Consider the following 25782-nt stretch of genomic DNA (forward strand, 5'->3'; position numbering starts at 1 on the left):
GATTAATCGCATCCAAAATAAAAGTGTGTGTCTACATGATATATGTGTGTGTACTGTGTATAATTATCATTAGGGCACCCACATGGCTAGCGCCGGCCCTGACAAGAAGTGTCATCATGTCCATCTTGATGAGTATCCAAGCAGACATAGTCTAAATATGGCTTAAGAGAACTGTATACAGTCGAGAAAGACGACACATATCCCTGTATTAGGTCTTAAAGGGGCAGTAGCCGTCACTGCTGTCTGTTTAATGTCAAACAAAAGATAAGGAATCACTCACTGCTCTTGATTGAATAGCTTTTGTAAGTTTAATAAGGATTAATCTCTATTTTAAACAGTTGTATATGCAGTTATCTTACATTTGATTCTTTATTCTTTTTCTCTACCTAAAACTAATGTTAGATCCACCTGAAAGGCATTGTTTATTTTATTAGTATCTTTGCTCAATAGTATTTATTTGAGCTGCTGCTTATATTTAAGTTATTTGTGTTTGTGTGAATGACACCTGTTCATTAATGTTGTCCTCAAAGCTTTGATTCGTCATGTGACTCATCTCCACTGTGATTGGCTGTTAGTGTATATCAAAGGTACATCACAGATATTAGCATTTCAATAGGTTGGTAATTCAACATTATTTCAGTCAATGAAATACAGTTATTTACTGTAAATTTAACTTAAATCTACAGTAGTTCTGGCGACCACAGCTGCCGTTTGTTTAACCGTAAATGTTATGGGGATTTTTTACAGTGAACTCTTAGGTCAACCTCTTGTATTGAGCCGTTGATTCAGGGAACAGTGATTATTTAACACACACTCCACTCCAAACGCCGTCTTCATTTCAAAAATACATTTAGTTTATTAAACACAGCCAAGCATTTCTAAATTCAGTTCATATTTCCAAGAAATTAAAATCCAAGCCAAAATAACAAAGTGCTTAAAAAATTGTAATCACCCTGCCACAGATTATATATAATTTTTTTATATATTTTTTTAATAAAAGTTGTAGTTTTCTGACCCATGCTTGAGACGGTCACACCACGGCTCAAAAATGTAAAGAATCAAAAGACAAAGCAGTTTTTATAACAACAGGTCCATAAGACAAATAAATGTTTCACCATTTTCTGCATTTTAAATTATGACTAATTATTTAAATTTTTATCTTGTCACATCAATAACCCATTGATCTGGAAGCAGAATCAGATTTAACTGTGATTTTCTGCTGTAATAATCAGTTTATCTGGTAAGATCCTCAGAGGAGTTGTGCAGCGATTACATAAGATTGGGAAGACAGTCTCAGTGAAGGACGTCCTGAATGTGAGTAAATGTGTGTTAGTTACAGGATCAGAGAATGACACTGTTCCTCTGTCATAGTCCAGCTGAACTCTCACACGCTGAAGCTTCACTTTAACAGGAAAGTAAGTGACGGGTTGATCTGGGGAATGAGAGAAGTATTCGCTGTTCCCGTACCCCACACACCAGACATTAGAGTCAAAGAAATCCAGTCCCTTCCTCTGGTTTGATGCTGTGGTTATTCCAAGAGTCCAGTCTGTACTGTCACCGACCTCCACATCCCAGCAGTGTGTTCCTGAGTTAAAGCCCTCAGATCCCAGGACACATGCATACCTGTCAAACCTCTCTGGATTATCAGGAAGTGTTTTATCTTCATCACTGACCGACACACACACACTGGTCAGATCAGACGAGAGTGTGAGACGAGGATTTGCTGTGTTTGGATCTAGAGTCATCGGAGCTGCAAAGAGAAGAACATCAGATTTCAGGATGAAATATGATCAGAAATGTAAATATAAAACACATATAAAGACTTTCTATAAATCCTGCTATCATGACAATGGTCTGTCAGTTTCTGTCAGAATGGATTGAGGCTTCAGGTTTAATATCATATTCAATAAACACTATTGTATCCTAACACATGTTGGGTATAACGGGGCTAAAGGCTCTTTGATTTTATTTTCCTCTAAACCATTAGATGACACAAAAACTTGCCTCAGCACTTTCCAAAACATGCGCTTTTCGAGATGCTCGTGGAGATTCGTCTGATCTTTGAGGCGATCTCAGGCAGCAGCGCAAAGTTGATCCTGCGCTCATTTGATCTAATATTTGATGTTTTTAAAAAGATTTAAGTAGCAAATACAAGGCGCTATAATTATTATAATTTAATATTATTATTATTGTTAATGTTGTCAGTTTTGTTCAAGGTAATTAAAGCATCAGTTTGTCAGTAATGGTGGAATATGTAAAAGTATGATATTTGGGGTAAAGGCACCATATTTAACATGATAATAAACAGCTGCTGACTTTTCCATTTGTTGACATGACGGTTAGATTCAGATGATAAGTTTCATATATTAAGCTGGGTGTCCACCTTAGAGATAATCACCATATTTATAATGAAACCATCATATTTAAAAACCATCATATTATAATAAAATATAAGTTATTGTTATAACTGTAAATATATATTAAATTATTATGGGTTCCCTTTCAGTCGGTCACGTTCGACGTACGTCAGAACTGAACCGACGAATTGGGATCTGACTTCAGAGACCTATCCACTTCGAGTGTATAAAAACGAGCCAATCGGAGATTGGCATGTGATCCACACATTCCACACTCCGCCCCACAGCGCGGGTATAAATAGGAAGTGGAATGGCAGATCAATGCTTTCAACTTCGGAGCCGAACAGTAGTGTTTGCTGTGGCCACGAAGAGTGTGTAAATTGAGTCTCTCTGAGAGGAATGAGAACTGCCAGTGCGGGTGAAACGGCGCTTCAGCGAGAGACCGATTTGACGTTGCAATCGTTTGCATTCAAAAAGAGCAAAAGAGCTTTATTGTTGGTTCGCTGGGCGTTTTCCCTTGAGTGTCACACGCAGGCTTGCACTGTGGACTGCGTGCTGACCGCGGTCATCTCCCTGAGTGCTTCAGCACATCTAAAAGAGCAGTTTTTCCGTTCTAAAAGAACAACATGGTTTGACCCTGCGTCTTTTTCAAGATGTCATTCAAACCGTACATTCCTGGAATGCAACTGTTTCCTGTCCTCATTGACGGCCACGATCGCATGTGAGACTGCGATCGTGGGTGATTCATGTTCTCACAGAAGAACATGGTCACGTCGGCGCGTTGTTCGTCTCACCCTTTCTCATAAAAGGCTTGAGTGTTCAACGCGCCGTGTGCCGTCGAGCGGCAGGCTGAAAGCGGTGGTTGTCACAGCAACCGGCGCGCGTCAGTCGGTGCTCTAGATGCGCGGCCGAGACTATGAAACCTCAGATGGGGTTGAGTCCCTTCGCCTATCCCCCGATCTAGATCATATTCTGGTGTTACTGGAAAAAGGGCTACTTTGGCTGATAAGCGCTGGTGGCCTGAGGATTACAGTGGGAATTCCCCGCCGGGTAAACCCCTTCGGGCCCCCACTCCTCTATGGCATCAAAAGCATGCTGAGACTCTGTTCGTGGGTGGAACGGATTCTCTCATGAGAACATGACCACGTCAGGGCATTGTTCGCCTTGCCTTCTTCATTGAGGCTTGAGCGTTCAGTGCTCTGTGTGTCGTTCTGACGGCCACGTTCACTGTCTCACATGCCTGCTTGTAGTGATAGATGGAATCGCTGATCCTGAAAGAGAAAGGGTCTTAGCGTTTAATTTTTTGCTCTGGCAAGAGGACAGATGTCAATTGCTGCATCGGAGAGAGGGAAATATGGAGGGCCAAAAGGGCCAAAAATAATTTTTTTTAAAAAAAAGTATAATTGTTTTCCCTCTCTCACTGCCCTCTGCCCTGCACGCACGAGGGTAGTCCCAGCCCAGGGGTTGTGCAGGAACTGCGTGCGGTGTTGGACCTCGCCCTAGGGGCGATGAAAATCCCTGCACGCTCCCTGGGTCTGGCGATGTCCACACTAGTGGTCCAGGAACAGGGGGCTAACCCGGCAGATATGCGTAAGGAAGGCCTGTCTGTTCTTGGTGGCCCAGAAGCAGACGGAGGCGTTGCACCAGGGTGCCGACGACCAGCTGCTCGGTCGTCGGTCGCGGCACCTCTGCCGGCTTGTCGCCGAGGGCATCCCCTCCTGTGTCCACCTCCACCCTGCTAGAGCCCAGCAGCAGCCTCCACTGGAGGAGCAGGGTGTCGGGTGCGAGGGAGGTGCCCAACCCGTCCAGGGCCCCGCTAACCGGCAGGCAAGCGTAGGGGACGTAGCCCTGAGACGGACAGGCTGGGGAGAACAGGAGCTGCTCGGGGGGAGGTGATATTCGTATCCCTCCCCCACCCCCCGGAGGAGGACCGGGGGGCTCTGACTGGTTAACGTTCTGCCACTGGCTCTCCGGAGTCCAGCGGTACCCACATATTCAGAGCAGTTTCCTCTCACTCTGGGCCTCAGAGGGCCAGGTTGGAAGTGTGCGACACCCCCGGGCCTTGCTACTTCTTTCCTCCCCTCCCTCGCCAGGGGGCAGTAGTGTGGGCATCGAGACCGCCCCTGGGCCTTCTCGCCCACACTCTGCCCCAACCTGGAGTACTCGGACAACACTCCAGGCCGCCTTCGGGCCTCCCGAGTAGGGTCTGAGTGCCCCACCTCCCTGCCTTCGGGCAGCAGGCAGCAGGGTGGGCTTTGAGGACGCCTCTGGCCTTCTCACCCACTCTCTGCCAGTGTTAATTTCGTTGACGAAGACTATGACGAAAAATATTCGTCAACTAACCTTTTTCACGGACGAAAACTAAATAAAAACTAAATAAAAAGTCAGATATGATGACGAAGAACGTGACGAAATATAACTGCCACTTTAGTCAACGAATAAAAATGAGACGAAAATATATGGGAGGGACGAATGGAGAAGAGATCCAATCATAAGTACTCTTTTTGTGGGCCGTGTTGGGTAGAAACGTAGAAATCCAATCAGAGCGAATCTTTGAGGGTAGGTTGATCTATGCAGAAGCAGCCGAGAGCCATTTAAAAAAGCCGCGGCAAATGCAAGCGCAACAGCTAAACAAACGCAGCAGCAGTTACACAAAAAAGACAGAACAGAAATGTCAGAGGCACATGAGTTACATGCCAAAGCACGCACGCCAAGTTTATTTTATCAGATAAACCACCGTGTTTCCGCTAGCTGCTAAACTTGGAATAAAATAGAAGCTCAAGAAAACCACGTCTGACCTGTATTGATTAGACCAGCGGTTCCCAACCGGGGTGCCGTGTAAAACGCACTTGCACCGCGGTCCATCTCACATCTGATGATGACGCATCTTGGATATGGGTTGTAACTTGAAAATAATGCTTTATGTATGTTTCTGTCGATGGATACACGTGCTGGCTCCTCAGTGATAGGCTACACTACAACAACGATAATAAAATAAAAACTGGCAAAACGGTTTCTCTTTGTAAACTGTGTTCAATGCATGCGAGTGCTGCCGTTTGTCCAGTCATTTCGCCGTCCTCACCCGGGACGGGTATATTCGCCAGAAGACGCGAATGAGAGCGCGCACGCGCTGTGTGAAGATCTGTCATCCGAGAGCGCGCACGCGTCCCACAGCGCGCAAATATTCAGTTATCGTTCAAGTCTTGCGCTTGAACGGACAAACTCATACAAAAAGTATGTCAACATGTCCATCTTGTTAAGTATCCAAGCAGACATAGTCTGAATATGCCTTAAGTGAACTTTATACAGTCGAGAAAGACGACGCATACCCCTGTCTTAAAGGGGCAGCAACCTTTAATGTCAAAGAAAATATGAGGACTCACTGCTCTTGATTGAATAGCTTGTGTAAGTTTAATAAGGATTAATCTTTCATTTAAACAGTTAAATAAGTAGTTATTTTACATTTGATTATTCTATTTCTCTACCTAAAAACGTTAGACCTACCTGAAAAACAGGAAATGCATTGTTCATTTTATCAGTATCTTTGCTTAATAGAATTTATTTATGCTACTGCTTGTATTTAAGTTATTTGCTCTTATCTTCTTTATTTTTAATAGTCCTTTATTCTGTGAACATAGCAAATACCGAACCGTACTGAAACCGTGAACCTAAAACGTTATACAAACCGACCCGTGAGACTAAGACTAAAACTCTTATGATATTTAGTCGACTAAAACTAGACTAAGACTAAAAGATTTCAGATGACTAAAATGGGACTAAAACTAAATGGTGTGTTATTCAAAAGACTAAGACTAAGACTAAATCTGAATTTGCTGTCAAAATTAACACTGCTCTCTGCCCCTCCCGGGAACACTCAGATAACACTCTGGGCCGCCCACGGGCCTCCCGAGTCGGGTCTGATTCTCCCACCTCTCTGCCTCCGGGCAGCGAGCAGCCGAGTGAGCTCGAGGACGCCTCCGGGCCTTCTCACCCACTCCCTGCCCGCACCAGGAGGACTCGGGCCACCTCCGGGCTTCCCGAGTTGAGCCAGAGCACTCCATTGCGCTGCCCCACCCCGGGCATGTCTGTGGTGCTGTTGGTGTGGCTACAGCTCCCTCGACCGTCCCGTTGGCTCATCAGTACCATCAGACTCGGCTACGCGATTCAGTTCGCTCGCCGGCCACCCAAGTACAAGGGCGTCCTCTTCAACTCAGTGCGAAGCAGCGACGCTCGAGTCTTGCGGTCAGAGATCGAGGTCCTACTGGCGAAGGACGCGATCGAGCCGGTTCCTCCAGCCGAGATGAAGACAGGGTTCTACAGTCCCTACTTCATCATGCTCAAGAAAGGGGGTGGGCTACGGCCAATCCTGGACCTGCGCGTCCTGAATCGGGCCCTGCTCAAGCTCCCGTTCCGGATGTTACGCAGAAACGCATTTTTCAATGCATCCGTCCCCAGGATTGGTTCGCAGCGATCGACCTGAAGGACGCGTACTTCATGTCTCAATTTTTCCTCGACACAGACCGTTCCTACGTTCTGCGTCCGAGGCACGGGCATACCAGTACAAGGTCCTGCCCTTCGGGCTGTCCCTGTCGCCTTGCGTCTTTACTAAGATTGCGGAGGCAGCCATTGTTCCACTCCGAGAACGTTGCGTTCACATTCTCAACTTTCTCGCCCAGTCTCGGGAGCAGTTGTGCGAACACAGGGACATGGTGCTCAGTCACCTCAGCCTGTTGGGCCTTCGGGTCAACCGAGATAAGAGCAAGCTCTGCCCTACTCAGAGAATCTCTTACCTCGGTATGGAGCAGGATTCGGTCAACCAGACTGCGCGCCTCATGGAGGAGCGAGTCAGGTTGGTGTTGAACTGCTTGAATATGTTCAAGGCAGAACAGCAGTCCCACTGAAACTTTTTCAGAGGCTCCTGGGGCATATGGCATCTGCAGCCGCGGTGACGCCGCTCGGATTGCTTCATATGAGACCGCTCCAACACGAGACCGCACAACGCTTCATGGCCGAGTCCCAAGGTGGGCGTGGCGGAGCGGCCAGTACTGGGTCCCAGTGACTCCGTACTGCTGCCAAACCTTCAGTCCTTGGTCAGACACAACATTTCTCCGGGCCGGGGTGCCCTTAGAACAAGTGTCCAGGCATGCTGTGCTGTTCACGGATGCATCATCCACGGGCTGGGGGGCCACGTACAACGGGCATGCAGTTGCGGGTCTGTGGACAGAACCGCAATTGCATTGGCATATCAATTGCCTCGAGTTGCTAGCAGTACACTTGGCACTGCGCCGCCTCAAGGGGCTGCTACGTGGCAAGCATGTACTGGTCCGTACGGACAGCATGGCGGCCGTTGCGTACATCAACCGTCAGGGTGGTCTACGCTCCTGTTGCATGTTCCAACTCGCCCGCCACCTGCTCCTGTGGAGTCAGAAGCAGCTGAGGTTGCTTCGGGCCATTCATGTCCCTGGTGCGCTTAACCAGACAGCCGACGAGCTCTCTCGGCAGCCAGCACCTCCGGGAGAGTGGCGACTCCACCCCCAGGTGGTCCAGCTGATATGGGACCAGTTCGGAGCCGCACAGGTAGACCTGTTGCCTCTCCGGACTCGACCCATTGCCAGTGGTACTTTCCCTGACCGGGGGTACCCTCGGCACAGATGCACTGGCGCACAGCTGGCCCCGGGACCTACGCAAGTATGCGTTCCCCCAGTGAGCCTTCTTGCACAGACTCTGTGCAAAGTCAGGGAGGACGAGGAGCAGGTCTTGCTAGTTGCGCCGTATTGGCCCAACCGGATGTGGTTCCCAGAACTTACTCTCCTCGCGACAGCCCCTCCTTGGCCCATTCCCCTGAGGAAAGACCTTCTTTCTCAGGGACGGGGCACTCTATGGCACCCGCCTCCAGACCTCTGGAATCTTCATGTCTGGTCCCTGGACGGGACGCGGAGGTTCTAGATGGACTACCACAAGCAGTCGTAGATACCATCTCTTCAGCTAGAGCCCCCTCTACGAGGCGCCTCTATGTACTGAAGTGGAACCTGTTCGTTGACTGGTGCTCTTCCCACCGGGAAGACCCCCAAAGGTGTTCGATTGGTGTTGTGCTTTCCTTCCTGCAAGACAGGTTGGAGCGAAGGCTGTCTCCCTCCACCCTCAAAGTGTACGTCGCCGCAATAGCGACGTACCACGACGCAGTTGAAGGTAAGTCCGTAGGAAAGCACGACCTAATCGTCAGGTTCCTCAGAGGTGCGAGGAGATTAAACCCTCCTCGTCCATCCTCGATACCCTCTTGGGACTTAGCTCTAGTGCTCGGAGCACTTCAGAGCCCTCCCTTCGAGCCGTTGGAGTCAATTGAGCTTAAAATCTTGTCAATGAAGACAGTGCTCCTGACTACATTGGCCTCTATCAAGAGGGAAGGAGACCTGCACGCACTTTCGGTCAGCGAATCGTGCCTAGAGTTCGGGCCTGGTAACTCTCACGTTGTCCTGAGACCCAGGCCCGGATACGTGCCCAAGGTTCCTACCACTCCCTTCTGGGACCAGGTGGTGAACCTGCAAGCGCTGCCTTCGGAGGAGGCAGACCCAGCCCTGGCTTTGCTGTGTCCGGTCCGCGCTCTTCGCGCTTACATTGACCGGACCCAAAGCTTTCGGACCTCAGAGCAACTCTTCGTCTGTTATGGAGGCCAGCAGAAGGGAAAGGCTGTCTCCAAGCAGAGGTTAGCCCACTGGATAGTGGATGCTATAGTCTTGGCTTACCAGTCCTAAGACGTGCCTCCACTAGGAGTGTAGCATCCTCCTGGGCGCTGGCTCAAGGCGCCTCGCTGACAGACATTTGTAGAGCTGCGGGCTGGGCGACACCTAACACGTTCGCTAGATTTTATAGCGTGTATATACGTGTAGAGGCGGTATCTTCCCGCATCCTTGCCCCTGGTGGCCAGGAGCGCTAAGTGCCCGTTCTAAGTGTCGGCTTGCAACGCCACTCCCGCCCTCTGGGCCGGATACGTGCGTTTATTTTCTCCAGTTGTGTTCCCCGGGAAACCGGCTAACCCTGTCGAGCTCCTCTGTCACCCCATGCGGTGTCAGACGTTGCGGACCGTCTGACGCTAGGCCTGCACCTGTATGCTTGTGGAACGTGGTTGTAGGCAGGGTTCCATATGTAGCGGTTCCCTCACGGTAACCCCATATGTGTATTCTTCCACGGTACCTGCTACCCTTTGGGCTAGCCCCGTGTCTTTCCCTTGACAGAGCCCCGCTGGGCCATCTCTGGGCGTGTTCTTTCCCCCCTACAATTAGGTTGGAACCACCCCAGAGACTGCCATATGTTGCACTACCCTGCCAGGTTAGTCCTTATGTGTATTCCGCCTCCACTCCTTCCCTGAGGGATGTGGCCCCGCAGCGTACCTCTTCCGAGAGAGCACGCTTCCCAGCGGTCTATGGTCACTCTAAGTGGGTCTTGCAGAAACAGCAGTGACTGACAAAAGTATTTGTATTAATACTGTGCCTTTTGCCCCATGTGTGGCCCTCGTCACCTCATACATTTAACATATTTTTAAAAAAAGTAAACCACTTTTATGATTTATTTTCACACAAAATCTGTTGCTCCATAAATGTTCAATAGAAACCTGTATATTTTTCTGTATATCATACACTATAGGAAAGAGATCATGAATCCTGCTATCATGACAATGGTCTGTCAGTTTCTGTCAGAATGGATTGAGGCTTCAGGTTTAATATCATATTCAATAAACACTATTGTATCCTAATACATAAGCAGATACCATGAGGAACAGACTTCTGTAGTCATTATGAGTTCACTGTATGATCTGATGATCTTCTGAAATACAGTTCAGATTCACTCAGAAACTCGAGTGATTATTAAATATATTTCTATCAGATGTTAATGTTGTGTGTGTTTCTATCTGAAGGATGTTTTGCGCTGGTGTCAGATCTGCTGAGACTCACTGTGTTGGACAGTTTCCAGCATCTTCTTCCAGACTCTGGACCGCAGGTTACCCAGATAACGGGACACATCAATCAAAGCTCCAGAACTCATCCGTGGATCCGGCTGTGGGATCTGGACTCTGGAGGAACATTCAGGAGTCAGAACTGCAGTGAATTTGAGTTCAGATCCACTGAGAGAAGAGATACGAGCAGCTCACTCACCTTTCCATTGAGGCGTTAAAGTTCTGGAAAATATAGAGTTTGAAAACATGTTAATATCTTATCAAACACTCTCATTGTCAGTGAGGCTCAAGTTGTTTTATGCTCAAAGAATGAAGCCAGATTGATTGGTCACCTTTAGAAACGAGACGTCATTGGCTTTCATCATCTCCTCCATGTCTCTGATTGTGTGTGAAAGAGCTGAGATGTGTGTGTTCATCTCCTTCAGCTTCTCCTTCATCCTCTGCTTCTTCTGCTCCTCTTCCTCCCTCAGTGCAGTGATTGTAGCTTCTTCTTCGTCTCTGAGAAACTGATGAAGCTTCTCAAACTCTTCTTTAATCTGACGCTCTGTGTGCTCAGCTTGAGACTGAAATCACATCACATTCACTTCAGTCAGCTCTGTGTGAACACACACTCCACTAATGTCAATAATAAACTGTGTGTGAATGTTGAGTGTTTAACTCTTTACACATCCTCACCTTGATGTGTTGGATTGTTTCATCACACTCCCCTTTCATTTGTTCTCCATGTTTGAGCTTGTTTAGTAAGGACGTCAGCGCTGTATTAAATTCCTCCTACAGGTTAAGATTAAAATTTGTCAAACTAATGAAGCAATAAGGCAGGACATATATTTTTGAAGTTTTTAAACTGTAAACGATGAACATCAAGAAATCATGTTTTTGCCAAACAAATGTTTTTTTACCCCGCCCCATAATCCCCCCTCTACTAAACTTACACTTGGCACAATGCAGTCAGGCAAGTCCCGTTCTCCTGGCAACCGCCAGATTCGTCCATGGGATTGCCAGACAGAAAAGCGTGATTGGTCCAGTGGCGGTAGGGCTGAGCGGTATATCGAGTTTGTACAATATATCGATATATTTTTAAGAGACGACATGGAATGAGTCAATACCGTTTATATCGATATACAGCAGATTGATATGAGCGCATCTGGAAAATAGCTGGTATGCTGAGTGAGCTGATGCAGAGAAAGTGCATGGTACAATTTGCCTTCAACATGACACGCTTTTTTATTAAGGGGTTCAAGATAACTGGCTATAGTGCAGCAGAATGGGACAGAGATCTAACTTAGACTCGTTATTACTACCTTGCACCTTCCTGGAATGTTTCTATAAATATATATTTCTGTGCATTCTGACTAATAAACAAATCTCCCCACTATCCTGCAGCAGTCCAGTGCCCGTCCTCTCAGTAACAGTGTTTTTCTCGTACTCATCATATTTTATACCTGTTGCGTTTACATTTCTCAATGAATTTGACTAATAAAAAGGATCGCTTGTGTGTGCTGGTGCTTTTAGTCCAGCCTTCTTAAGTAGAATAAATGCTCGGTATGTGCCTTAAATAAATGCAAAGTTAGAGGAAAATGACAGCCAACTATAGGCCTAAGTTACACTGAATATTAATTAAGCATTTTGGGCATAATTTATAATGTAAATTACATACAATAATTTGGAGTAAATGAAAAATGACAGAATTGTTTAATACAAATAAACAATAGATCGTATTCATCAGGTGTCAACACACTTCAGCATCGCGGTCACTAGACGATGACTGACACCCTGTGGTGAAATAATGGCGTATGTTTACAGAGCTTTCTCGGGTCGGCTTGGATGGATTAAAATTTCATTTTCCGTTGAGTTTGGAAAATAAAGTACATCGTAATCATCAGAACATCTCTCCTCCACTCTCTGTCTGATTTCACTACCTGGCGGGCATCCTCCCAAAATGGCGGGGATGTCGTGATTTATGGGGGCGGGGCGTGGTGTCATGACGACATCTCATTCTCAATTGAGAATTTCCACGACAGGTGCTTTCCTCAGTGCATAACTTACATTTCACATGTATATTCTCCATCTGAAAATGTTAGAAAGTCCAGCAAATATGTCCATTTTGCTGTCAGGAGAGGACGAGCCTTTTAAAAGTAAATATTCGCTAAAATGCCGTGTTCGGCATACAGACGGAGCGCAATAAAATAGGAACGCTATAATTATGACTAAAATGTTTCTAAAATATTTGTTATTGGACAATAAGTATCCCATATGTGGAGTTTCAGACCTACAAGTAAGTCTATTTTTTGTGAAAGTGACCATTATAATGGGGTAATATAAATATAGGCTATGCTTATATTATTTTCATTTTTAGTTTAGTGAATTTAAAAACAAAATGATTAATTTTGTTTTTAGATTGTAAACCCCCAATTTTCACATAATATATTGCATAGCCTACATTTGAACTGTATTTGTTTATAGTCTTTAATATCAACATTGTTTTTAGGACATCACTGGGCAGGATGTGAAATAAAATTATTATTAAAGAATTTTTTTAAACAGATTTTTTTTTCTTCATCCAAATCGAAACACTTAGAAAATACCGGGATATGATTTTTTTTTGGGCTATATCGCCCAGCCCTAAGTGGCGGCTGCTTTACTCCACTGCATCCCACGCTTTGCATTGCACTTGGTGATGTAAGGCTTGAAGCGTGGAATATTTAGTAGTGAGGAAATGTCAGGAATGGACTTATTGCACAGGTGGCAACCTATCACGGCCCCACGCTTGAGTTCACTGAGCTCCTGAGAGCGACCCATTCTTACACTAATGTGTGTAGAAGCGTCTGCAGGCCGAGAGCTGGAGTTATACACCTGTGGCCATGAAGAGACTGAACACCTGAACTCAGGGATCTGAAGGAGCGGCCCAATACTTTTGGCAATATAGTGTATTTTAGTATCAAACACTTTTGGTGTGTCTTGTAATAAATCACATTTGAAAAAAAATGAATAACCCATGACATATCTATTTTTTCCAAACATGTTTGTGCTGAACATTAGAGCAATTGAAGCTTAGTGGAGAATTTTATATCAGTAGTGATCATGGAGATTTAGTCTGAGCAAAAGCCTATTTAAGGTTACTATTCTATTGTATACACAAATATTACCGTGTGTATCACTGTATTTAGCATTAAACGAGAGACATTTGTCTTACCTTGTAAGATGAAATCACTTCACTGATGGGTCTGAATGTGTGTTTGGTGTGTTTCTCTGAATCTCTGCACACGACACACACAGGCTGTTTGTCCTCCAGACAGAAGAGTTTGAGTTTCTCACTGTGTAAACTGCAGATCTCCTCAGACTCTGATGAACGCCTCTCATTTCTCTCCTTTATCAATGATTCACACAAGTTTTTTAACGTAAGATTAACTGGAGGATTTATATTTGAGGATCTTCTCCTGCAGACGGGACACTCCTGAGTTTCCTGAGTTTTCCAGAACTGTTGCAGACACTCTTTACAAATACTGTGACTACAGGACAGAAAAACAGGAACCTTGAAGATTTCAAGGCAAACAGGACAAGAAAGCTCTTCCAAAGATTTTGAATCCATTCCCTCGTCTTGTAAAAGATCCAATAATCTACAATTTACTTTCACTTTCTAAACTTTGCTTGGAAAAGTAACTAGATATTACAATACAAATCTAATTAAGAAATACTAAAAAATGCTAATATAATGTGTCCTCCTCTGTTCTTCTCAATACCGACTCGTTTTAGCTTTCAGTAAAAATTAAAGCAAGATATAATAAGACTGTAAACGGTTTTGTAATATGGTGGCGTTTCTGCTGTAACATAAACCCAGTGGTGGGCCGGCCATTGGAGACCCTCGCTGCAGCCTGCGGTGGACGTCCAACCCCGCCCACATCCAAGTGTGACGTCAGAAGCCACGCTCATTCCTGGGTACGTCATATTCTCGTTGACTTTGAAAAAAACGATTATACTACTAGATTAAAAAGGTCGTCGAGAAAAACTTTACGTTGGCTTGGGAGAGAGTCGATCAGAAAGTTTGAAAAGGTTTAAAAAGCTTAAAGTTTGAAGATTTTTAGTTTAATGTAGTTTAAAGTTTAAAGTTTGACGTTTTTGAAGTCGATAGATAGATAGATAGATAGATAGATAGATAGATAGATAGATAGATAGATAGATAGATAGATAGATAGATAGATGTAGGCCAGTGACAAATAAGGTTTTCAACTGATAAAAAAATCAAATAGGCCTAGCTTAAAACTGCACATCACAGTAGTTATTATCTTTATGGGACGTATTTATTTATTTATTTATTTATTTATTTTTACTCATGACTGAAATCTAAATTATAAACAATGCATTTAAAGCAGTTAAACTGAGAATCATGTCAACACCAGTCAAAATGTCATAAGGGATAACGTTAATGCATTTTCTATGATTAAAACTTTTCAAATCAATAATACTTAAGGAATATATAAAGTGATACAGTAAACAATGTGTAGAGCTCAGAAAAAGAACATTTGCACAACAATTTTTTTCATTATATTGTGATTTCTTTAAACATGACCCTACTTGTTCAAGTTCTTTTCTCACATTTTAACACTGCGATGTGATTTAAAATGCAAAATGTCTGAAAATGTTTTAAATGACTCGGTATCGTGTTATTATTGTTTTCTCACCGCCATGAAGTGAAATAATGTAGCCTATTTCAATGATTTAATGTCAGTGTTGGACTCAGCTGTGCTGCTTAATATTTTTTATAACCTGCTGTGATACTCTTTTCAAGATTTTTTGATTAATAAAAAGTTTAAAAGAACATAATATAATATTATATTTCACAATATTAGGCTACTACTTTTTCTGTATTTTGTTTAAATAAATGCGGGCTTGATGAGCATAAGACACTTCTGGCAAAAACATAAAATAGCCAAACTACACACACACACACACACACACACACACACACACACACACACACACACACACACACACACACACACACACACACACACGTTGGTCTATGTGGTTTACAGGGACTTTCCATAGGCGTAATGGTTTTTATACTGTACAAACCGTGTCTATCCCCTTACACTGCCCTAAACCTACCCATCACAGGAAACATTCTGCATTTTTACTTTCTCAAAAAAACATAATTTAGTATGTTTTTAAGGCCATTTGAATTATGAGGACATTTGATATGTCCTCATAAACCACATTTATAGTGTAATACCAGTGTAATACCCATGTAGTTATACAAATTTGTGTCCTCATAAACCACATAAACAGGCTCACACACACACACACACACACACACACACACACACACACACACACACACACACACACACACACACACACACACACACACACACACACACACTGCCGCTTGGATGACAGCTGGATCAGACCCAATACGCTGGGGCCCTGCATTTTTAGGGGGCTTCTGAGGGCTGATAATTTAAACAACCAGAAATGGCCATATAAACATGCAGCGACATCTTTGCATCCCCCTTAGTGGGGCACCCCTCTCTCTTTACGCTGGTAATGCTTCCGCCACCTCGCATCGACCACCTTCTTCAAACCACTGGCGTAGCCAAGAATGACAATGTAGGTGGACCCAGGGAAAAACAAGTGGGCCTAGCCTAAAATGCATCTGTTATGAAAATAAAAAAAATAGACCAACACTACTACTACACCTGCTTGAATACACCACCATTTAACCAGAGCACGCCTGTATGTCATCATAAGCTGTGTTAAGAACATAATGGTAAGAGCAGCTTTAGCATGCACCACACACACACACACACACACACACACACACACACACACACACACGCGCACACGCATGCGCGCATCTGACAGACGCAACTCAACACTATCATCAAGTCAGCACAACAGTAGTGAATAGTACAGTAGTGGATAGTACAGTAGTGGATAGTACAGTAGTGAATAGTACAGTAGTGGACAGTTTGTAAAAACAATAATGCTTGTCATAGTTTGGCTCAGTGGACACATACACCATATAAAATAAAGAAACAGTGACCAGGCAACTACATAGTAGAAAATGTATTTCGCCTTACTTTTGATGATTATAACAGGAGACGACGGGGCTTAGAGTTGAACACTGAAATTGCCATGTTAATCTTGGACTAAATCGGCCACCGTAGGAGTAAAAACAAAATCAGAATTGAGAGGAACAGAAACTGTTATTCACTGGATGGTCATATGGCTTTTCACCGCTAGATGGGGGAAAATATCACACAGCGGAGCTTTAACGCAATTTCAACATTGGGAAACGCACACTGGAGCTGCTTTTCTTTGAGGATAAGCATTCAATTTCGAGGCGAGAGCTCATTAGTCAGGGAGCAAAACGCAATAAACTGAATGTAACGAAGTTTGTAGATGGGAAGGAAGGAGGCGGGAACCGGCGAACATTCAAAGCTTTAATTCAAAATAAATAAACAAAACGAAAGTAAAACCGCGGGCAGCCCCTCACGGACGACTGCCCACACAAAGATAATAAAACTTAAACAAAACTCAACATAAAATTCCAGGCCTGGTCCTCTCTCGTCTTCCGCTGCCTTGGCTCCTCCTTTTATGCTCCCGTCCCTCGGCCGCGAGACGAGACCGGTGCGTCACGCAGCTGGTACTCATTACCACTCGTCACCGGCCCGCTCTCGCGGTCCCTCGTCCCGCTGCTTGCCACACCACACTGAACAAGTTCATCATCTAAATGCTCCTGCAGATCTTCAGAGTATTTTTGTACGAGACTCCGACAGGATCTCTTCAGTGGGCATGTCTTTTAGACGGGTTAAAAAGCCCCAGTAGCGGCAGGTTTCTTCGTATGCATTACACCTTCTCTGTAACATGCTGGTCAGGTTGTCAATAATGACAAGGAACACATCTACACAAACCTTTTCACTGCCAGTGAGGATGTGATCAGGAGTTGTAGATTCATCTGCTCTTGTTTTATTTTTTATTTTGCGAGTGGTTGCGGTCCTGTATTCTTGGGTAGCAGAAATTAGTTTGGCTATCATCTCCAACTCTCCAAACTGTTAACGCAAATTTTCTACAAAAGTTGCAAGTGACCGAAACATTTCTACAGCTGTCACTAGATCCAAGTGTACTTTCTGAAGAACGGTGCTCGTTTTCTGAATGTTTTGCAGAATCTTGTTCCATAATATGCATAAAAATGCAGTCTCACGGTGAATTCGCAAGAGATTGAGCTTAATTTCGAATAGCAGGGTTTTCACTGTCGTCTGCGGACAAGTTAAGCAAGACATCCAATAACTTTTGGTAATGCAAGCAAAGGACTTTAGTGGCCTGCGCGTGAGTGGCCCATCGGGTGTCGGATAGTCCTTTTAATGTCTCTAGGCGACCGTTTTAGTTTGAGTCAAGTCCATCCATAATGACTTTCCAACACCTTGGGGATGCCGGAAAAAAAATGAAAACATGACTGTATGAATGCAAAAAATGAAAACGTTTCACTGCAGCAAGTAAAACTGTTCATTCCAACAAGGTTCAGTGAATGAGCAGCGCAGGGTATCCAGTCAGCTAATGGGTTCACCTCCTGAATGTGAGCCCTCAAACCCCGATAAAGACCAGACATGTTAGATGTGTCATCATAACACTGGCCCCTACAGTTTTTAATATCAAGATTCATCTCATTTAGGATCCATGATACGGACTAAAAAGTGAATCTCCTGTGTGACTGAATATCGGCAGAAATTTTAGAAAGCGTTCGAATACTTCCCCTTCTGTGGAAACGTAATGTACCACAAATGTGAGTTGGTCGTCATGTGCTAAGTCTGGGTGGAATCAACTATCATGGAAAAATATTTAGAGATCTGTACTTGAAGAATTATTTCATCTTGAACTCTCTGTCCCATCAGTGCAATAAATTCCTCGCATATGGTGTTAGATAGATAAGATGTACTTCCCCTCCCCTTATTTCCATATTTTCTCATATGTTCTGCAAGAAAAGGGTCAAACTTGCTAAAAAGTTCAAGTTTCCCTAAATAATTGCCATTACTTGGAGACCCGATCGTCTCAACGTCTCCCCGGAATGCGAGGCCGCGTTCTGACAGGAACTTTATCACAGCAAACACTCGTTTTAGGACTTCTTGCCAATATTTTTGCTCGTCTTCACATTGCTCTTTCAGTTCTGCGTCTATTCCATGTGCCTGCGTTCATGCCAACCATGTAAGCATGGTATTTCTATGAGGCAGACTTGATTCATGTTCCTCTGCACACAAATGTTTCCGATCACAGAAACGGAGTGAGAAAAAGAACTTGCAGACTGCCCAAATAATCAACAAAAAAAGCAAAACACGTTTCCAGTCGAAGGAGAATAAACAAGCCATTCTCTTTGCACAGCTTCACCATTACGCATAGAGCAAGTGAACAAGCTTTTGCTAAAACACCTCTTCTGGTTTTTGTAAAATCGCTCTGATGCATGGAATGGTGCGTCTTTATTTTGACACAACAGGGATGCTTTCACCCCCTTACTAATCCAGTAACAACGCAATTGCTCAGTGACAGCAGGGCCCCAACAAGCAGCATCAGTGGATGTAGTATGTTCTTTAATTGGAGAAAACTGCAGGCCTGTAGTATCCGTTGCATCATCATCACCTGATTCAGAAGTGCTGGTCGAAGGAGGGGGTATATTCGGTATATTTGGCGGTGGCCTACCTAAAGTGTGTGAGGACGAGGATGTCTCGATAGATTCACAAAGCCTCCGCGGCTGATGTTGTAGCTGATAGGGAATTAGCCTCGTCGTCTTTGTCGGCAGTGTTATTTTCTATGTGTTCTTCTGATTTTTTTTTAAAGACAGTCGTAAGCTTGGGTATTTTTCTCAGAGTTTCTTCATTTCTCAATTTTTTCTGTGTCTGCTCTTTTCTCTTTTTAGCGCCACTGTCAGATTTTCTTACATTTTCGTTCGACATGTTGAGGAGATGATGTACTGCGTGCATGTCCTGTGACTCTTGATTCGAGTGTGTGACAACTGTGTTTAACGTACGCATAATTACCTCGATCAAAAAAAAAGAAGTTTATAACGCAAAAGAGAATAGTCTTGGGGGCCCCCTAGTGTTCGGGGCCCTGGGCTGCAGCTCATGTTGCCCATTAGGATAACGCGGCCTTGCCTGTCATCCTTAAAACAGGGGTTCAGTTCCATGATCTGTTTGTCTAGAATATCATTCCTCAATTGTTTCAGGTCAGGGTTACCCTTGATAGGTGATGCTTTGCCCACGGTAGACTTGATCACCACATCGCCCAACTAAGCTGGCAAGTGACGTCCAAATTCACAATGTCATGCCTTTTCATCAAATCATCAGTCAGTGCCATTAGTCAGGTCATTTTCTTCATTTCTGAATCCAGTGTAATTCTCTTTAAGCCCTTCGATTAGATCAATGTAATCTGTTACTGATATAGTGGCAGACTGTAAGCCCTTAGTGGCAAAGTCACTCGTTTCAAACAACTTGTTGAACGTTACAAGTAGAAACAGAATTTTTAGCAGTAGTGCGTCGGCCTCAAGTTTGGTCTTCCCTGAGCTTTCAGAAAATTCAGCAAGAGTCTCTAATATAGGACCCAAAAGTGTCAGCACTTTACTCACGGCAGTTACCCACGAGCTCCATCTGATTTCATAATGACCTCTCTAGCCCCAAATTCATTCTGGATTTCCATAAATCTAGCATGTCGATGAGACCCCGTGATAAAACTATGCAAGTGACATCAAAAAATGTTGATATGCTAGGAGAGCTTTAATGCTGTGCACAGGACGAGGTTAAAGGGTTACTCCAGCGATTAGCATATGGCTTTGTATCAGTAGAAACTAAGGTTGCCAACCGTTATGTATTATACGGAATCGTCCCGTATTTGACACATAAAAGTCTTGTTCCGTATTGAACTGATACGGAACGCGCCTTGTTCCGTATTTTTGAGAATCAATTCAGTGCAAATCCATGACAGACATTTTCATTTTTTTTTACTGTTAAAATCAGTCATTTTTTGCAGTGTGCGGTAGATAGGCCTACTAATTTCTCCCCATTTTTCTATGACCAGCGTAGCGTTTTTAACATCTTGGAACATCATTAGAGAATGCTCTTTTAATTGGTCGTTTCAGTCATTGTGAGTCACATATCGTAGCAACCATAGATAATAAAGGCTAGATGTCTTACAGCGGAGTCACCATCGTCATCACCGGCGGCCATCTTGTCACAGGCAAGCTTTCTGTCGGGCTCAGTGGAACCTGATGTAAGATGAGTGATCTGTACGAACATAAATACTTCTATCTCGCTGAAATCTTGACGGATTTACAAATGGTTTGGTTTCTTACAAACGTTATTAACATGGCTACAAATCTGGCTGCTTTAACACGCTGAAATGGCAGCTTTTCGTTTCGATAAACGGGTTAATCGTGCAGCTTGTGTAAAAAAACTATATTCTAGCCGCTATAACTCTGTGCCAGTACTTCACACAATTATTCCGCTTGTTTCCTGAGAAACTACAGGGTCTCAGCTTTCTAAAGAGGTAAGGCATTTGATGGTAGCCAAAATTAGGGGGGAAACGTGATCTCCGAAGTAGGCACAGTGCAATGTAGGGGGGGAAATCCTAGTAAATTGCGTTTTTGAAGTTAAAATAAACTTAGTTTGCATGTTTTATTTGTTTATTTTTTTCAATATATATATATTGTAATGGGTGTATGCCTTTAAGAGAACGTGATTACGTTGTGATGACGTTTTAGAGCATGATGCTGGATGTTGAGTGTGTTCATGTTCCCAACAAGAGAATAAAGTAACCCTGGTGTTCTGTTCAGACACGTGTGTTCAGTAAGTTATTATATGGTGTCAGAAGTGCTTGACGACCACACAGCCTCGGAAGGATGGCTAAATTCAATCCCCCAGATTTTTTTCCATTTGATCGTCCAAATGAGTGAGCTGACTGGAAGCAACATTTTAAGCGTTTTCGGAGCGCTACAAAATTGGATAAAGAAGACGGGGAAGTTCAGGTCAGAACACATATTTAAGTCATTCACCTTTAAAGGGTTACTTCAGCGATTAGCATATGGCTTTGTATCAGTAGAAACCCTGGAGAATATTCAAATGATTGTGCTTTCCCCCCTCATATCCCCCTGAGACAAGAGATTTATGCATTTTATTTCTGGGAAAATTCCTCCTATGATGCAAATTGACGATTTTTGCATCATAGGAGGAATGTTTGCCCAGAGGCTAAAGACTACAGCCAGCAGAGGGAGCCGTTTCCGCATGTTTTGAATCTGCGCATGGGGGATGGAGATCACACTCAGCTGGCAGGGAGAGCTCAGCTTGCAGACAGGATCATTTAAACGGAGCTATGGTGAGCAATGTAAGTCTTTTAACTTCTCAAATTCATTTCTATGAAAGTTAAGCTTGCAAAGGCATTAACTGAAACGCGTGCCAGACTGAACTCCTGTGTGAATGTATGCTGCGAATGTAGTCGCGATTACCTCAGCTCTCATCACTCGTGCAGTCAGTGCTCAGTGCTGTGACACTCGCGCGGTGACTCATTCATTATATTGAACAGACACGTTCAGTTTTTAATTGTAGTCTCTTCTCTAACTCAGTCACAGTAATGACGGTGGCGTTGGGAATGGCCTCACAGGGCAGCGAAGCATTCTGGGAATTGTAGTCTTTCATCCCCATGGGACAAAAATACATTTTCTGTCTTTTCTCAGTCTAGAAGACACCAAATTCAAAAATAATTTCACATTTCTACTGCATTGATGACCCAGTTAAAATACAGATTCATCTTCCCAGCGCTGAAGTACCCCTTTAATGAGGAGGATGACCAGAAGAAATTCAACTTCGTGTTAAGAAAATACGACGAGTATTTCTTTCCTAAACGGAATGTGATTCACGAGCGAGCCTGTTTCTATCAAAGAGTACAGCGCCCTGGTGAAACGGCTGAAACTTTCATCAGAACTCTCTATGATTTATCTGAAACTGTGACTTTGGTGAACACAGAGATGAACACATTTGGGATTGGATAGTCGTGGGGATACATGATAAAGATCTGTCGTGCAGACTGCTGTTAATGTCCGATCTAACTTTGGCTCAAACAATTCAAAGCGTGCGCCAATCTGAAGAGGTAGCACTCCAAGTTGACCAGCAGGGGGAGGCGTGCGCTGCAGTACAAGAGATAGCTCAAGAGAAAACAGCACATAGATGGCAACATAAATGGAAACCTAAACGGAAAAATGATAAAGAGCAAGGAGAACCAAAATGTGGAAGGTGTGGGAAAATCAAACACAGACAACAGGAAAGATGCCCTGATGAAATTGTCTCAGACAATGGTCGTCAGTTTGTGAGTTCTGAGTTTCAAGAATTTGCAAAAGAATTTGACTTTCTGCACATCACACTCAAGGAAATGGACATGCAGAGAGAGGAGTGCAGATTGCTAAGAAAATTTTAAAACAGAAAGATCCACTTCTGGTTTTGATGAGCTACAGGGCAACACCTTGCATCACTACTGGCGTAAGCCCAGCTGAACTCCTTATGGGCAGAAAGATTAAAACGACACTTCCAATGCTTGATACAAATCTTCAGCCGGAATGGCCAAACTTGGACGATGTACGGAGAAAAGATTCCATGGAAAAGCAAAAGCAAGCCTTCTACTTTAATCGCCACCATGGGGCTAGACCCTTACCATCATTGAGGTCTGGTGATGCCGTACAAAGTTAGATCATCAAAAGATCTGGGGAACAGCTGCTGTGGTCACAGGCGAGAGCACGACTCCTCGATCTTTTATTATTGAGACACATCAAGGGGCAACTCTGCGCCGCAATCGCCGTCATTTGCACTTCATCCCTAAATCCGCTAGCCTAGAAATCTAGACGCACCCTAGCGGCAGCAAATTTAATTTGCCCACAAGTGTCGTCTAGCAACTCTCAATACCCTTCTGAGCTGTGTTCCTCACAATCTGGTCGGGCCAATCACGTCGTGTATAGAGTCAGCGGGCGGGGCCATAATGACGACGGCCGAATTGCGTTTGCGTGCTTCTAGTAAACACAGAAACTGGCGAACGGCGGCGGTCTTACGAATCAGCTCTGACCGCGACTCTGGAAGACTTGGAGTTAAGCTTTTCTCTGAGAAAAGAACAAAGAGCGGCACTGAAGTCATTCTTAAAAAGGGAAGATGTGTTCAGAGTTTAGCCGACCGGATACGGCGAATGTTTAATCAGTCAGCGAGCTCTGCTTCACCTTCGTTGCTCTGGTTGGTGTAGCGCTATCCTATCGCGTGCAGAGGGAGTTTGAAAGACAACCGTTTATCCGCCCCTCGGATTGAGCTGTCAATGGTGAGTTTCCAGACCAAACATCTTGATGTGGGTCTGGCTTGTCAGGCTATAAATCCGCTGGATTAAGTCAGTCTCGGGTTCAAAAAGAACAATCACATGAGCAGCAGCCTGAGTCTACATTGAATACTGGGACAACTTTGTCTCAGCCTCCAAAGACACAAACAGGACTGGTGATGACTAGATCTGGTAGAACAAGTAAACCAGTGGACAGATTAGATTTGTGAGGAAAAAAAGGATGTGGGAAGAAAGAAAGAAAGAAAGAAAGAAAGAAAGAAAGAAAGAAAGAAAGAAAGAAAGAAAGAAAGAAAGAAGGGAACTTTACTGTTTTATGTATGTTTAATATACATTTAAACAACGTAATTCAATGTGTTTGGACTAGGCAGTGAGTAAATTAATAAAGTTTTAAGACACAATAAAGTTAAAAAAAAATCACAAGCAGGTTAGAACTAGTGTGTTTTATTTCATAGATCAAAACGTGAAAATATTTAGAGGCTTTGTTAACCACAGACAGGGCTGGACTGGGGCTCAAATTCGGCTCCGGCATACCCAGCACATCCGGCCCATGAGTTCCCCGTGAATGTTTCTGCTGCGGTTGGGGCCTTAAATTGGCGTATATAAATAAAACTAGGACAAATAATGATAGATATTATCGAATTTTCTGCAAATGCAGATAAACTTAATATTGCTTTTTTGGTCAGACAGAAATGCCCTTAGCAGTAAAGCACTGATGTTTTTGAGCTAGGATGCTGTAAAGTACATTTACTGCTTTTAAATGCCGTCATCATTTACTCTCGTGTCATTTCAAACCTGCATGACTTCTGGGAAACACAAAAGAAGATGTTTTGAAGAATGTTGGCAACCAACCCATTTTGGTTAGGCTACCATTTGAATATTGTATGAACAAAAAAACAGACTCAAATTATTTTATTTTATGCTACACAGAAATAAATTCATTTAGGTTTGGAATGACATTAGGGTGAGTAAATCATCACATTTCTGGGTTGAACAATCATATTTTTCAAGAGTTAACACATCATTTAAGTAAGACACTGATATCTATCTTTCATGAGGCTATTACATTTCATTAAATCTATTAATAAAAGTTAATAAAACTTTTAAAGAGGAAAAAAAGCTTTGTCCTTTATTTATGGGATCTAGACTTAAAGCTGTTTTATAGACTAGTTTAACTGTAGACCAGTTTCATTTAACTGTAAGATCATGGCAGTCACCGGGGTAAAAAACATACTGTACAAACCTTGCTCATCATTATATGGCTATATTGTTTCCAAAACTATATAAAACATATATAATAAACTTATTTGTAAGTAAAAAAAAATGTAAACACCTGTAGAAAATACGAAAACAGCCTCTATTAAAGTGATTTATATTCTGCAATATTAATTTATGTAATATAGCAACATTTTTAATAAATGTTTCTTCCTAAACACCATATTTCTTCGCTGTTAGCTGCAGAGTAAGTTGTGGTTGTGCTGAAGTGAAGCGTTTGTGTGTATTGCCGTTTTCCACTTTCCCTCGTCATGAATAGGTTACGTGCTCGCGGCTGTTTTCAGCGGATTCACCACAGAACTGTAACGTTTCCATATCACACGATTGAATAAAACTAAATAAGTCAAAGTGCCGTTCATAGAGCAGTATTTAAACGCAGCGTACGTTCGTCAGCGGCTGTGCTGTGCGGATATTCGCCTTTTGCAGTTCCATGTGCTCAAATAATAAATCAATAAATAGAAAAAAGCGCCTAATATGGAGGGGAGGTCTCTGTCGCTTCGGCTTGTCAATTCAGAAGACAAACCAATGGGCCGCTGTCGCTGCATGTTGTCAGTGGTAAAAATTATTATTATTTTTTTTAAATTTTAAACACTATACCGGCCCCAAAAGTGCGTCGGCCCACCGGGGGTATGCCAGATTACCAGTCCAGCCCTGGCCACAGACCTTATTTCAGGCGATTTAGCAAAAACCCATTCAAAAAACCCGTAGACTTTAGAGCGAGGGAACCGGAAGTGCTAAAATGCGAACTCACTTCCGCGTTTTGGCCTACAATGTGACGTCATGACTTCGGCACTCTATACTCCCGGCTCGTTAACATGACGCAATCGGTCACATGACACACGAGAGCCAATGGAA

The 25782-nt window shown here is 43.6% G+C and overlaps 1 protein-coding gene across 1 annotated transcript; it reads right to left on the reverse strand.

Moving 5' to 3' along the window:
- Positions 1 to 1202: 1202 nt before the first annotated feature.
- On the reverse strand, positions 1203 to 13897 carry LOC137092151 (nuclear factor 7, brain-like). The gene is made up of 6 exons (XM_067456412.1): positions 13502 to 13897; positions 10984 to 11079; positions 10641 to 10871; positions 10508 to 10530; positions 10307 to 10425; positions 1203 to 1750 (listed from the first exon to the last, which is right to left on the reverse strand). Exons 1-6 carry the CDS (start codon positions 13895 to 13897, stop codon positions 1203 to 1205), a joined length of 1413 nt encoding a protein of 470 aa, XP_067312513.1.
- Between the last annotated feature and the right edge of the window lie 11885 nt (positions 13898 to 25782).

The sequence above is a fragment of the Pseudorasbora parva genome, chromosome 11 (genome assembly GCF_024679245.1).
Source record: "Pseudorasbora parva isolate DD20220531a chromosome 11, ASM2467924v1, whole genome shotgun sequence".
NCBI lineage: Eukaryota > Metazoa > Chordata > Actinopteri > Cypriniformes > Gobionidae > Pseudorasbora > Pseudorasbora parva.

Coding starts and splice junctions, on each gene's coding strand:
- LOC137092151 (XM_067456412.1), bottom strand. CDS start 13,897: ATGGATTCAAAATCTTTGGAAGAGCTTTCTTGTCCTGTTTGCCTTGAA. Junction 10,872..10,983: donor AAACAATCCAACACATCAAG/GTGAGGATGTGT, acceptor ATGTGATTTCAG/TCTCAAGCTGAGCACACAGA. Junction 10,531..10,640: donor ATGACGTCTCGTTTCTAAAG/GTGACCAATCAA, acceptor TATATTTTCCAG/AACTTTAACGCCTCAATGGA.